The 12,557-nt window shown below is 45.0% G+C and overlaps 1 protein-coding gene across 3 annotated transcripts in view; it reads left to right on the top strand.

The window, feature by feature from the left end:
• reck (reversion-inducing-cysteine-rich protein with kazal motifs) overlaps positions 1-12,557 on the top strand; it is a 59,023-nt gene that overhangs the window by 13,922 nt on the left and 32,544 nt on the right. For all 3 annotated transcript variants that reach the window (XR_008414216.1, XR_008414215.1, XM_053860706.1), the window contains exon 2: positions 10,320-10,378. Coding sequence is in view for 1 of the 3 variants with exons in the window: in XM_053860706.1 (XP_053716681.1) it covers positions 10,320-10,378 (59 nt within the window). In the remaining 2 variants the exon portion in view is untranslated. The remainder of the gene's footprint in view (positions 1-10,319; positions 10,379-12,557) is intronic.

The raw sequence follows: 12,557 nt of genomic DNA, 5'->3' as shown, positions 1-12,557 counted from the left end.
AAAAGCAAACAGATGCTTTTGTTTGCTTTTGTTCAGGGATTCCTCCATGTTTGTTGTTGTTGTTCTCATCCTAGCTGTGATGTGTCTTGTGCATCAGTGGGATCAGTGGACCAGGAACTCCTGCACTTACAAAGGTTCCCTGTTGTCTGGAGAGCAAACTGTTCAATTCAATTCAATTCAATTACATTTCTGTTGTAATGAATTAATCGTAATAATATTGTAATTAATTTATCGTAATGAACTCATTAAAGTCCCTCCGCTAATTAAAATAAATAATATATGTTCGGGAATCTGTAAATTTTATTGTCTATATAGTATTTAACACACACTGTTGGCAAATTCTAAGGACCACAAGAAGAAGGCTTCTTTCATTTGTGAGGCAAACAATATTAAAATGCCACAACTCAGATGAAACACAACTATTTATTTGAAAATGTTTTTTGTATTTTTTTTTCTCCTCCACAAATGGCTTTGTTTTGTTGTTTTATTGTTTCAGCTTTGGTTATCAGCAAGGCTTGGCACAGAGGAACGTGCTGGCCCTGAATGCGTGATGGCTGGGTGACAGTTGTTGAAAGGGGGTCTTCATACCTCCGAGGTGTGTGAGGGAGGGCCAACCTTGTCCCATGTTTGTGCGAATAAAATTGTTGCACAGTGAAAAATGCGGTTGTAATTATAAACAGCTGTTTTCACCGGAAGAAACATCACCTGCTTCTGGTTATGATGATGAAAACGTACATAAAATATTGGTCTGCTATAAGGCTGGTGAGTTACACTCATAACCCCATTGAGCTGGAATCTACTTATTCAACAACACGTACGTCTTTGACCAGTGCTACTTGTTTTTCTGTTTTAAAAAATGGACACACATCTGCTAGTCCGCAAATCCATCCAGGCAAATTAAAACAGTAAAACTATTTTGTAAGATTTATGAGGGATATTTATTCTTTGCTGTATTTTTGATCACTTGTGTGTTTGTTCGTTTTATCACTGCCTTCGATCACCGAGCCAATTTCCCTCCGACTCCGACTCGTCTGCTTCAAAGATGGTCACCCTGCTGGTTCATGAGGAGTTTTTCTCTCTTTGATCCTCGCTCTTGTTTTCGGTGTAGCAGACTTGCCTCTCGCTCTGCGTGGATAAACGCCACAGATTGTTGTCATTGATGACCGTCAGCTGTTCAGGCCTCCCATGCGATTTGTCGTCTCTTGAAAAAGCCCGTGTTTTGTTATAGCCCAGTCACCCCCCCCCCCCAACATGCGCGCAAACAGTCTGAGATAACCCCCAGTGTTTTGTGTAAACCCCCACAGCTGGGCCACATGTTTCTCCTGCGGAGATCTCCAAGCTCCCACTGAACCACAAACTCAGCCAGTGAGTGGCCGCGCCATGATTGATGCCTGAATTGATCGAACAGCTTGGAATTACAATGGAGGTTCGACCCAGGACGTGTTTCTGCTGCATCACTGGGTTTGCACCGCTGCAGAGCTCCTGTACACAAGCCCTCTTTCTGAGAACTGACATGAATATATGTTGTGCTGAGGCTAAGGTCATTAGCATTCTGACACACTGATCCTCCGCTCTTGTTTATCAAGGAAGGGAACTGGATGTGCTCCAACAAAGAAATTGCCCATACTTCAGTTAGGAACTAGTTGGTAATTATCATTTTGCCAAGGCCAGGATTTTACCTGTAAATCATTATATATATAACAATGAATGAACAATTGGAGTTCTAACAAGAATTTCGAGATATTTTTGCTTTGGATTTTGAACGAAAATCCAGAACTCGAACGCCCCGAAAAAAGCCGGAAAAATCATAACGTGCGCCGACCGATCAGCTGACCCACAATGCGCTCTGTTATTGTGTATAACGCAGCCTCTGTATGCAGACGTGTCCAGTTAGCTGCATTTACTGACTGTTTTTTCTTTATATTGAGGTGTAAAACCTTTCCTGTCTCCACACTGGACCATGGTAGTCACAGGGGAGGTCTCCACACCTCCGAGGCTGGAGCGCGCACTCCAGGGTTTGATGTCCTGTTGTGGGCTGGAGCTGGGACAGGGATGAGGCGAGTCTGGGACAGAGCGTGACTTGGTTTATGACTTTGTCACAGCCAAACTGCACAGAAGCGCACATTCAGAGCTGGACACGCACCGGGCACCTCTTCACTTCTGGAGAGACGTCACTCACTCGGCAACCCCTCCCACATGCAGCGGCCACACACATAGAGGAACAGCGCACCTGCAGCAGACACTCTACATTCACTCCTACAAAAGACTATTTTAAGGCTTGGAACGCATTATTTCTTTTTCCATTCATTGTAATGGGAAAAATCGATATAGATTTTGAACAAATCGCTTCTTGAACGGCTGTCTGGAACGGCTGTCTGGAACGGATTGTGGTCGAGAACCGAGGTACCAATGTGTATAATATGTGTACAATAAGTTGATACCTGTTGTAGCATTTGGAATATCTTTGATAGCAATGAGCTCAATGGGACAGCAGATGGCAGTGACGGTCCATAACTCATCTGTGCAACAGCAGTAAAAGCACAGAAGGAAGTGTTAGAGCTGTGTCTGCTGCAAAGAAGTCAAAAGATTTGTGGCTTCAGATGGTAATGCACAACACCCCGAAAACTGAAACATCTGTTGCTTCACCCGGTACAGATGTTATCAGTATGGTTCCTAGTTTTACAGCTGCAGTTCGGTCCATTTTCGGTCCAGCATGTTACACAAGTCATTACTACATAACTACGTGTAGAATCTCAATCTCTTCCTCTGAAGTGCAGTATCAACAGGTTTATTAAAATTTCTAAAATAAATCATAAAAACGTTTTATTTAAGCTATATTTGAACACAAAAACAGATTTTGAAGACTCCAGCAATGCAGAGAACAAAGCTACTGCTGACTCCTTGGTCCAGTTCTAAGTTGGTTGAGTGTGTCTCGGCGCTCCCATCCTATGATGTCTTGCTTTTGTCTGTGTCAACTGTTAGGACAATGGTTCTGTTTCTTTGCTGCTTGAATCCTAAAAATGAACTGTGTGAACCTGAACTGGCCATGTGGTAGGGCCAGTTGTGACGCTTCAAATGCTATGGGCGACGGCATCATAGAATCTCCTCCAGCATCACTTGCTACCCACAAGTCTCGAGTCAGAGACCGCATCACTAAGGGTAATCCAGCTCCAGGTGTTGTGGTTGCCATTGCTCTACATTGGGTGCCATACATTGGTTACTCTGCATGTACTTGACTTGAATCTGCAAGGCCCTTCTGGTGTGACTGTGTACCGATCCTCCACTCATATGGGCCAGCAGGCCCCTACTCTACCTCATAGCCTGCAGTGCCAAACTGTAGGTACAATCGGAGCCTTGTGGCCCTCATGAATGGGTGATGTGCAAGAGGATATAAAAAGCCCTCACCAATGGAACGAAGTCACCATGGCAACACGGGAAACAAAATACTTATAGGCCCATATACCAGTGGTCCCCAACCCCTGGGCCGGGGACTGGTTTCCGGTCCGTGGATCAATTGGTACCAGGCCGCTCAAGAAAGAATTACTTCTGTTTTGTGTATTGTCTGAGTCTGAAGGATTTTTTTATTGACCGAATTCTCTCGGTTAGGCTTCGGTTACTTGCGTGCCACAATGTAACCCACAAGCTCGCAAAATGAGTAGGGAACAGCCATTTCTTTGCGAAGGGGAAAAGGCTCAGTGAAGAGACGGGAGAAGAGCGTACTACTTCCAGGAAGAAGAACGTTTTCAACAAGCAATACCAGGAGTTGTACTTGAAATATGGATTTATCGCGGCCATCTACTGTCACTCCCAGAGGGGACTGTTTCGTTCAGGGCTCCCATTGATTTAGCGATATGGTGATTTATTCATTTTCATGCACTTTATATTTGGTTTTGGGGTGTATCTGCATGCTATTTTGAAGGCATGTTTAAACATTACCATGGTGACCAGATGATTTTGTGAGTCTTAGTGAGCGCACAAACATGCAGAGGCCTTATCTGACAGTTCAAAGTGGCAACTTCATACCTCCCGGGCCACGTTCCCATTGTCAAGCGTTGACCGGTCTGCAGTGATAAAAAGGTTGGGGACCACTGCCATATACTACAAACAGAAAGGAAAAGAGTTGCCGGTACTACGCCGTTCTATTGGTTGTATTCCAGTGATGTGTTTGGGGCGCGCCTCTTTACTTTGGCTGCTGCCCCAGCGACATCGACTGGCGCGAAAACGGTCCAGAAAATCCACTTTCATTCACTGACCAACCCAAACTGTCTCTGACCCGTTGTCCTCGTCTGTGCTGAATCCGATTGGATCAATTAAATACGAAAAACCCATCAAAACATTTGGCTCCCCTCACTTGTTGAGGCGGATGGCGAGCAGATGTTTACAGTTGTGGCTCTGCATCACAGATGGCGTCGTTTGTTGTGTTCCGTTAACCTCGTCCAGATTCCACCACACCACTGTTTCCTCCGTGGCATTCATTGTCTCCTCGACGCCGCTTCATTGCTCCTTCACCCATCAGCGTATCGCTTAACTTCTCCGCAGTTAGGTTGAATGAAATGACTCCCGCGGGGCGCAGTAGTTCACTCCTCTTTTTAATAGAATTCAATTTTCTAATTTAGCAGATAGAGAGCAATTGTTGCAGCCGTGCAGAGTGAAGGATAAAGAAGAAGAGATCTGACAAAGCCAGCAGCGCGCCGCTCAAAAGCATAACCACTTTTGTTCATCAGTGAAACTAAATGACTAAATGAAGGTTTGCTGTCGTTCCCCGTCGTGCTTCAAAACACCAAAGTCTCCCGGTGCTCCGCAAGCTCATTACAGCCGAAAGGTGATAATTGATTTTTTTTTTACTTATTACAAAGCAGTTCTTACGAGCAGGGCTGTACACGAACACTGCTACTGATTTATTTTGGATTAAATAAACTTGTCTGAGACGATTAATGTCACTTATTCCAGAGTTTCTGCCAGGATTTTGATGAAAGTGAGCTATACGCTTTTCTCAGTCCCCCAAAAAACGATAGGCCAGTTGGTGATGGTTGGCGACCAGCGTGCCGAGGGACAGACCAACATGCCTCATTCCCATGACCATGACTGTTGCTCACACGTTGTCTGGCAGAAGCTTCCGCAGAAGCCAAAGTCAGGAGCCTCGTATAACAACATTAGGAACTGGCTGTCGGCAACATGTCCGGTTTGGAAACGATCTGCTAGTTTTACTGAAGATGGCGGTTAAGGTGTATAAGGCGTGTTAAAATTATGATTCTGGAATCTTTACATTTCTTATTTTTGTGTTGTTATTTAACACATAACTTTGGCACTTTCCGAAGACAATGAGAAGAACACTTCATCTGTGGAGTGACAATGTGTGGTAACAAATATTAAAGCGTCGCAGCTCAGAATAAACTATATTTATTCATTTGAAAAATGGGATGGAACGCAGTCAGTAAATAGTCAATAAATCCGTCTGTCTCTTCATATGTCAAGCCGGAATGCGCAACTTGAGTTCTGTGAGCAACAGACTTCGGATTTTTCCGCTTAGAAACAAGCCTGAAAAGCATCATGTTCATGTCCACCTCCAGCATGTGTTATGTGTTATCCACTTGTTTGAATGTTTCCACTTTTAAGTCGTGTTTTAATACGTCTGCACATGTGAGATTTCATCTTTAAAAAGACAAACATTTTTGCGCATTTCTAAATTATGAATGACCCTGTGCTGCATTGTCTCACTTTATGCTTTTGTAGTCACCCATACGTACCAAAGTGCACTACCATGGGTACGTGTGCAGACTTTGTGGACACTGTGTGTCGTTTCTCGTCCACCTGACAGAAAGAGAGTGGTGTCAGTGCATGTGTGGTTGGGCTGGATGCCGACTGTGGCAGCGTCCCTTTGCCACCACGAACCCACTGCTCCAACTCCTGCACACAATTCAGTAGTAAGATGGAGGGGGCTGTCCACTAGACAACACAGGTGTGAGCGAGCCGAAATCCCTTGAAACTATTTCACGTCAATCTATGTATGTGTGTATGTATTGTGTATATGTGAATGGATTATTATATACATCATTTAGAATAACAATACATTTATAATGGAGTACAAATCCACGAGTCCAGAGCGTCTGACAAAAGAGTGTAGTTCAGACAGGATTTAATGTCCCTGTTGTGTGACCCAGAATGAGGGCAGCTCATTAGCAGAGGGCCCCCATCAGCCCCCTCACTCTGATCACTGTGTCGCTTGTCACTGTCGCCCCATATTTGTGTCACTCAGCCTTGTTGTTGAGCCCAACGTTAGGCCCGTCAGGCCGTCGGTAAAACATAGAGTTCGTCAAATAATATTAAGGACAGAGCTTGAACCGAACGAAGGCGTCATTTTTCAGAACAGTTTGACAAGTGTGGAGTTAGAGTTTTGACACCATCATCTCACCCCACCGTAGCTTGTGTGGCTCTCCCTCCGATGCAGCTGCGGCAGCACACAATGTGATGTTTTCTTCTTGTGATTTCAGCAAGAGCAAAGATAGGGATTTCGCTTTGCTGTCAAACATAAAGCCACACATTTATACTTCTCTCCATGTTTCGGTGTCAAAATGTCCAAGTAAATTACACTCCTTGATGCTGCCACAAAAGACATCTGCTTCTTCCTTGAGGCCCCAAATATATATATATATATTCATGTTCCTGTCTTAAAATGTCTTCCATGGGCCTCAGTTCTTTCCTTCGACAGTTTGCATCCACGGAGGACTTAAGAGCGTTTGCTTGATCGATGTGAGCCGGGGGGCCTGTCATGGAAGCAACGTGCATTGTGGGATTTTTTGGGTCCCGAAACGTAGAATTTTACTTCAAGCTTAAGTGTTCTAAGCTCTAACATGCCAGGCAAACAGCCAGAATTGGCCCCTGGGCCCTGAGTTTGACAAGTGATGGACACCTTCTCATCTTTTGATCTTCTCCCATCAGGGGTAGCCAGAGAACTTGACCTGATCATCCGTCCTACTCACACCTTCATGTCCTCATTCATCATGAACCTCTTCTTCATTTCCTCACCCTGTGTCCAAACCACCTGGTATTTGTCTCCAAACTTCTGAGACACTCATATCTGATCTTGTCCTTTTAAATCACTCCCAGCGGCGACGCCAGCATCATCTGCCGCTTCTGACTCTGCGTCTTGTCTTTGTCTCCCACCTCTTCAGTGAATCGTGAGCGTCTCTCTCTGGCTACTTGTGTCGATTTTAAGTTCTTGGAAAGAAGCATATCACGAACTTAACACTGAAGCATCAACCTTCAATAGAACCAACTGATTTCATTGCAAAAAAGGCAAAGTTTTTTATGCTGTTGTAAAGGTCAAGTTACTTGTATTGAGAGGGACCGTACCACACACACAGAGGATGTTGGTGGTGTGTTGCAAGGCTCATTCGGTTTGTCCATTTTTGGAAGCGTTTCACGAATCGCTTCATCATTATTGGAGGGCACGATCCCACACAATGTTCTATGGATCCAAACGTTGGCAGGTTCTCACTCTGGCCTCGCTGCTGTGCCCTTCATATATTTCCTCTGTGACCATGTGGACTTCCTGAGACCACGTATAATTCCAGAATGGCCGGAAAAGTAGTTTCAAATTAGCCATCAATTTGAGTGTTCTAGGTCAGGGGTTCCTCACCTCTTTGATCTCGGGGCCCATTCAAGTAATAGAACTGGTTCATGACTCTTGATTTCATTTGTGATCAATAACCATATTTAATGTACTTACAGGTAAACAAAGCAAAACCTTGTGAAATGACATGAAACCATGTGATCATCGCAAAGATATTTATTTGTCACTGAAAAGTCAAACCAGCAGCAGAACCAGATGCAAGTCATATTCCTCAGATTTGCTATAGAAAAAAAGGAAAAATGCCCTTGATGCAAACTGTTATAAACGGAATAAAATTCTGAATAAAATAAATATAATAAAACCATGTCTGAATATCATAAAATAAAAATAATATATTTTATTTAAACTCCAAAGAAGGTATAAGTGAAGTGTAAATAAAAGTATCGCCATTTCAAAACTGCTTTAATTGGTGCTTTCATGAACAGTTTTTACTGTTGGGGGCGGTGGCATCACTTTCTTTATCATTTTTTCTTTTCAAGAACTTCTCTATAGTTGGTAACTATCACATATTTGCAGCTGTCAATTCAGTGACACACTACTGCCACCATACGTGGCTCATGTATTAAAACTGAGCGTCTCGCGACCCTCACAGCCCAAATGTGTAAAACAAAAAACGTCTAGCAGCCCACTAGGAGGCGCTCGCGGCCCAACCATGGGGCCCGGCCCTATGGTTAAGAGTCACTGTGCTAGAGGGATGCAGCTTTGGGTCGGTGATTATGCAATTGGCCTGCAACTGTGGAGTTTTGGGAGCATAAAGCAAATGGATGGTGAAATTATCCATATGCACCATTTGTCTTCTTGCCAAATGATCTCTGGGAGTGGCTCCAGCGGCTCCTCACGTGTGCCAAGATTTAGTGGAAGACAATGTTGGAGAATATTGGCACGTAAGCCGTACAGGACCTGTAAATATATTCGGTACAAACGCAGGATACAGCCATATTTTCATTTCAACGCTGGTTATTCATGGCTAAACACCGGCTTCTCTACTGGTTTGATGCACAGCTGCGACTCCAGAGGCCTGAAATTAAGTGGGTGTAATATCAGTGCGGGCAGAATGATAACAATTTGCTGTGTTTTGAACACACACACGGACCTACGGAGATCCATTAATGGATAAACTCGATCTGTCATCCTCAGTGATGAACTCGCCGATGATCAAGTGGGGCAGTTATATTGAATGAAGCAAACTGTCCGTGTCAAGTGGCGTCTCTTGCTTTCTGCAGTGGTGGTCTCATTGTGAGTGAGGAACAAAGCTGCTGTTATTACTGTCTGGTGGGAGAGGGGGATGGAAAAAGAAGGAAAAGAAACTCCAAATAAGGACAGCCCTTGATATCTATGTCAGAGGCTAGACAGAGAAACAAAAGGTTATGTTTTGATTTGCTGGATCCAAAATCTCAAGGTTGATTTTCTTCATGTTTTTGGTGGATTGTGCAGTGGCCAAGTTTAAGTGCAACACAATGGTGTGGTGCTTAAGAAGCATGTGTGCAGTGCAAAGGTTTAAGTGTTCAATTCTCTCCAGGATGAAAGAAGGAAGGCTGTTCAGATTCTCCTCAATCATTGAGATTTCACTAGTTACAGACAGACAGTTACAGAACTTTAACTGTTAAATAACTAAATATTAACTGCCGATCCTCAGCTCCTGCAAGTCCTCAGTTCTGCATGAGAAACGTTGTTGACTGCTCCACTGAGATCACTGACCCAAATTACATCTCCTTCCTTTCCAAAACTTGGACCAAATATGTTTGTGATGCCGGTACCAGGATGGAGGAGAAGGATTGGTGTGACTAGAGCGGGTGCATGAGATCAAGCACCTTTAGTTTCTTGAGAATTTTGGACAAATATTAGCTGAAAAGCGTCAGAATCGGGGTAAAATTGAGTATGGAAATATTGAACTGGAATGCCAGTTTGTTCTTCTGGCAGCTGCTTCCTAACCTTCTAAGCAACACAGTTTCAAATACAAGTTTAGATTATAAACAAGCCAACCTACAAACATGAAGCCTGAGCAATCTTTATTGACTCCAAAAACAATCACATTTTTGGAGTCAATAATGATTGACAAGGGAGGTGGTAGTCAAGGTGTAGGATCGAAACATAGAGCAAGAGAGTCAGATTCAGAAGGGAAATATTCGCACTTGATGAATGAAGGTGGTGAGTCCAGTGAGATACAAAGTGACAGCAAGTCTGTTCGCTGTCACAGTCCACAAGCAGCACATACTGGAGCCTATACATTTCCCAGTGGAAGCCTCGCAGGGATGGAGGCTGCAGTGGTGATCGCGGCTTCACCATAAACAGTGACGCCCGGCCATCATCTGAGTTGCCTGAGCGATGAGTCACAGAGTGTCTCCGGGGGATCGGATAAACATCTGTGAAAGTTATGTAATTCACTGTGGTCTCCGCCAGGTGACGTCATCATAACAAGTTAGATGGTTCACTTCCATCCTTTGGGTCACACTGAAGACTTTTCTCATGTGCAGTGTGCCTTTAGCTCCAGCCATTTTCAAGCCACAGCCTTTTGAAATAGTGACATCAAAGCTGAATATATCATTGAAAAAAACTGTATGTAGCTTCCCAAAACAGTTCTGAAATATATGTGAATGCGTTCCCCGATATTTCTGTCTTTTCAGCATCATTGCTGGGGACGTTTCCAAGCGAGAGATTAACATCTGATGTGTCGTGTTTGTTGCAGATCCCTCCTGTTGCCAGCATGTAGCTGGGTTTTCACCATGTAAAGAAGCTTGCGACCAGGTATGAACACACACTCACACACACGTCAGTGAGGACCGTCATTGACATAACCCTTTCCCCAGCCTCTCCCTTGAAGCCTAACTATCTAAAACAAATGGCTAAACTTGACCTTTACCCTTTACCAAAATAAAACCCTATTATAATAAAGCAGCTATTCTGTAGTTTTACCCTGAAGATGAGGCTTGACTAAGTGAGAACCAGCCAAAATGTCCTCACTCAGATTAAAAACTCATACAGGTTCTCACAAAGATAGAAGCACACACACACATGCACTCAAACATGCGTATTTCTATCTTTCTTGTGGAGACATTGTGATGTTTCTCAGTGCCATCAGAAGACGCACACAGGCACACGCACATCAGCTGTTGCAGAGGTGGCTCTTTGAAGCGTGGAATTAAATGGCACTTGGGTAAATTGGGAACACCCCTTCCCTCTCCCTCTCTCTTTTAATTGCCTAAAATAGTACCCTAAAATAGTCGCTGGTGAATGAGGGGGAGGTTGTGAGTACGTGCTAGAAGCAAGCCCTGCGTCCGGTTCCACCCAGAAAATAAGAGGTTGTGGTCCCAAAGGTTGGCAAACAGGTTGGTCCGATATCACAGAGATGTACTTAACTTGAGCCTCAAGTGTGTACACCCGTCATTAATTCAGCGGGTTTTATCAGGCGGTGCCAGGCTGCCAGTGCCTCAGCCGACAGTGTGACCCGGAGATCTCAAGAGCTTCCAAAGCCAGAGGCAGGATCTTATCATCGTGGTTATGATACTGCCTCTGAAGAGAAGGGATCCGCTTACCACCTTGTGTATTCCAGCCCACCTCCAGGGTGGCTGAGCAAATTGAATATTCAATTTGACAGGGACGCGTGGGGCCGCGAGGCAGCACCGCGTCCTTTCTGGTTTAAGACTTGTCTTTCAGCCATGAAGACGTCACATGCCCGAGGTTAGGTGGCTGCTGAAATGACTGCAGTGGCTGCATTCCCCCTCTGAAACACAAAAGCTGGTGGTGAACTTCCTGAACTGTTTGGGAGCCTGGCATGAAGCCATTTGCCAAGTGGCCTTGCAGCTGCTCTGACCGTGCTGTCACTGTCCCGTGCACTTCACCAGCTCCGCAACAGAGCGGCTACTGTGACCGGGGTCAGAGGTCGCGAGTCGCCACAAAAGCCACTGAAAGGGCAGCCGCGCCTGTGACCCATGTCTCCTAGTTAGTGTCGCCAATGGTGCCCAGAATTCTGTGATGACCTTGGAATGATGAAGGAATCCGACACGACACTGGGGGCTTTGTGTTTCGACCTGATCAACTTGGGGAATTCCTCCAAAAACACAATTAGGATTTGGATTGCATGCTTCAGTTCAACTTCTTTCAGAGCCGCTGTTTTGGATTCCGTCCTCCATCCATCAGTATCATTCAGCGAACTGGCTGCAGCCATCACCCTGGTCTGGCTTCATGGTTTTGCTGTCCAGAGCTGCGGTTGCTGAGGAAAACCATGCCAGTTCCTCTGACTTGAATGAAGCGGTCCGAGCAGCTCAAGGCCGGGTCGAGAAGATGTGCTGATGGGCCCATCATCCAAGCTCCGTCATGGCTCAGTAGCCTCTCATCTGTGGGCCCCCTCCTGCTGTCTTTCAAGACGCACACAGTCACTTCTCAATCCGGCTGGAGCTCAGAGAAAGGATTGCAAAGCTTTTCACCTGCAGATGGTCAGACTTTAAAGCGAGATGATTAGAGGCATTTGCCGCTGTGTTGGAGGAGCCTGGCTGCACACACTCCACACAAAGACGCCCACAGTCTGACAGGCACTTTCCGAGCTAGTGATGCTTTCAAACACCGACTGGGCACATTGTTTCACTTCCTCTTGTGATGATACTCAAGCGTACAGTTGCTCGACTATCTCTGCCTGTGGATTAGACACAAGAGACACAAGATATCTGTGTGCGAAGCCTCTGGGAAATGGATGAAGTATATCAGTCTTCAAGAGATGCTGAAGCAGATCTACTGGCCCTTCACATGGAGGGATGCATCTGGGATGCTTCCCTGGTCTGGGGGCACATCTCTCTGAGAGGAAACTCTAGGGCAGACCCACTAAATCCCAGAGAGACTTGGCCTGTTGGACGGGGAAGCCAATCCAGTCCACGAATTCTGAGTACAGGGGAGTTTAAACTTAAGGTCCCCATGATCATGCGTGAACATA

The sequence above is a fragment of the Synchiropus splendidus genome, chromosome 3 (genome assembly GCF_027744825.2).
Source record: "Synchiropus splendidus isolate RoL2022-P1 chromosome 3, RoL_Sspl_1.0, whole genome shotgun sequence".
NCBI lineage: Eukaryota > Metazoa > Chordata > Actinopteri > Syngnathiformes > Callionymidae > Synchiropus > Synchiropus splendidus.
Note: the sequence above shows the minus strand (reverse complement) of the source record. Positions and strands in the feature narration are given on the sequence as shown.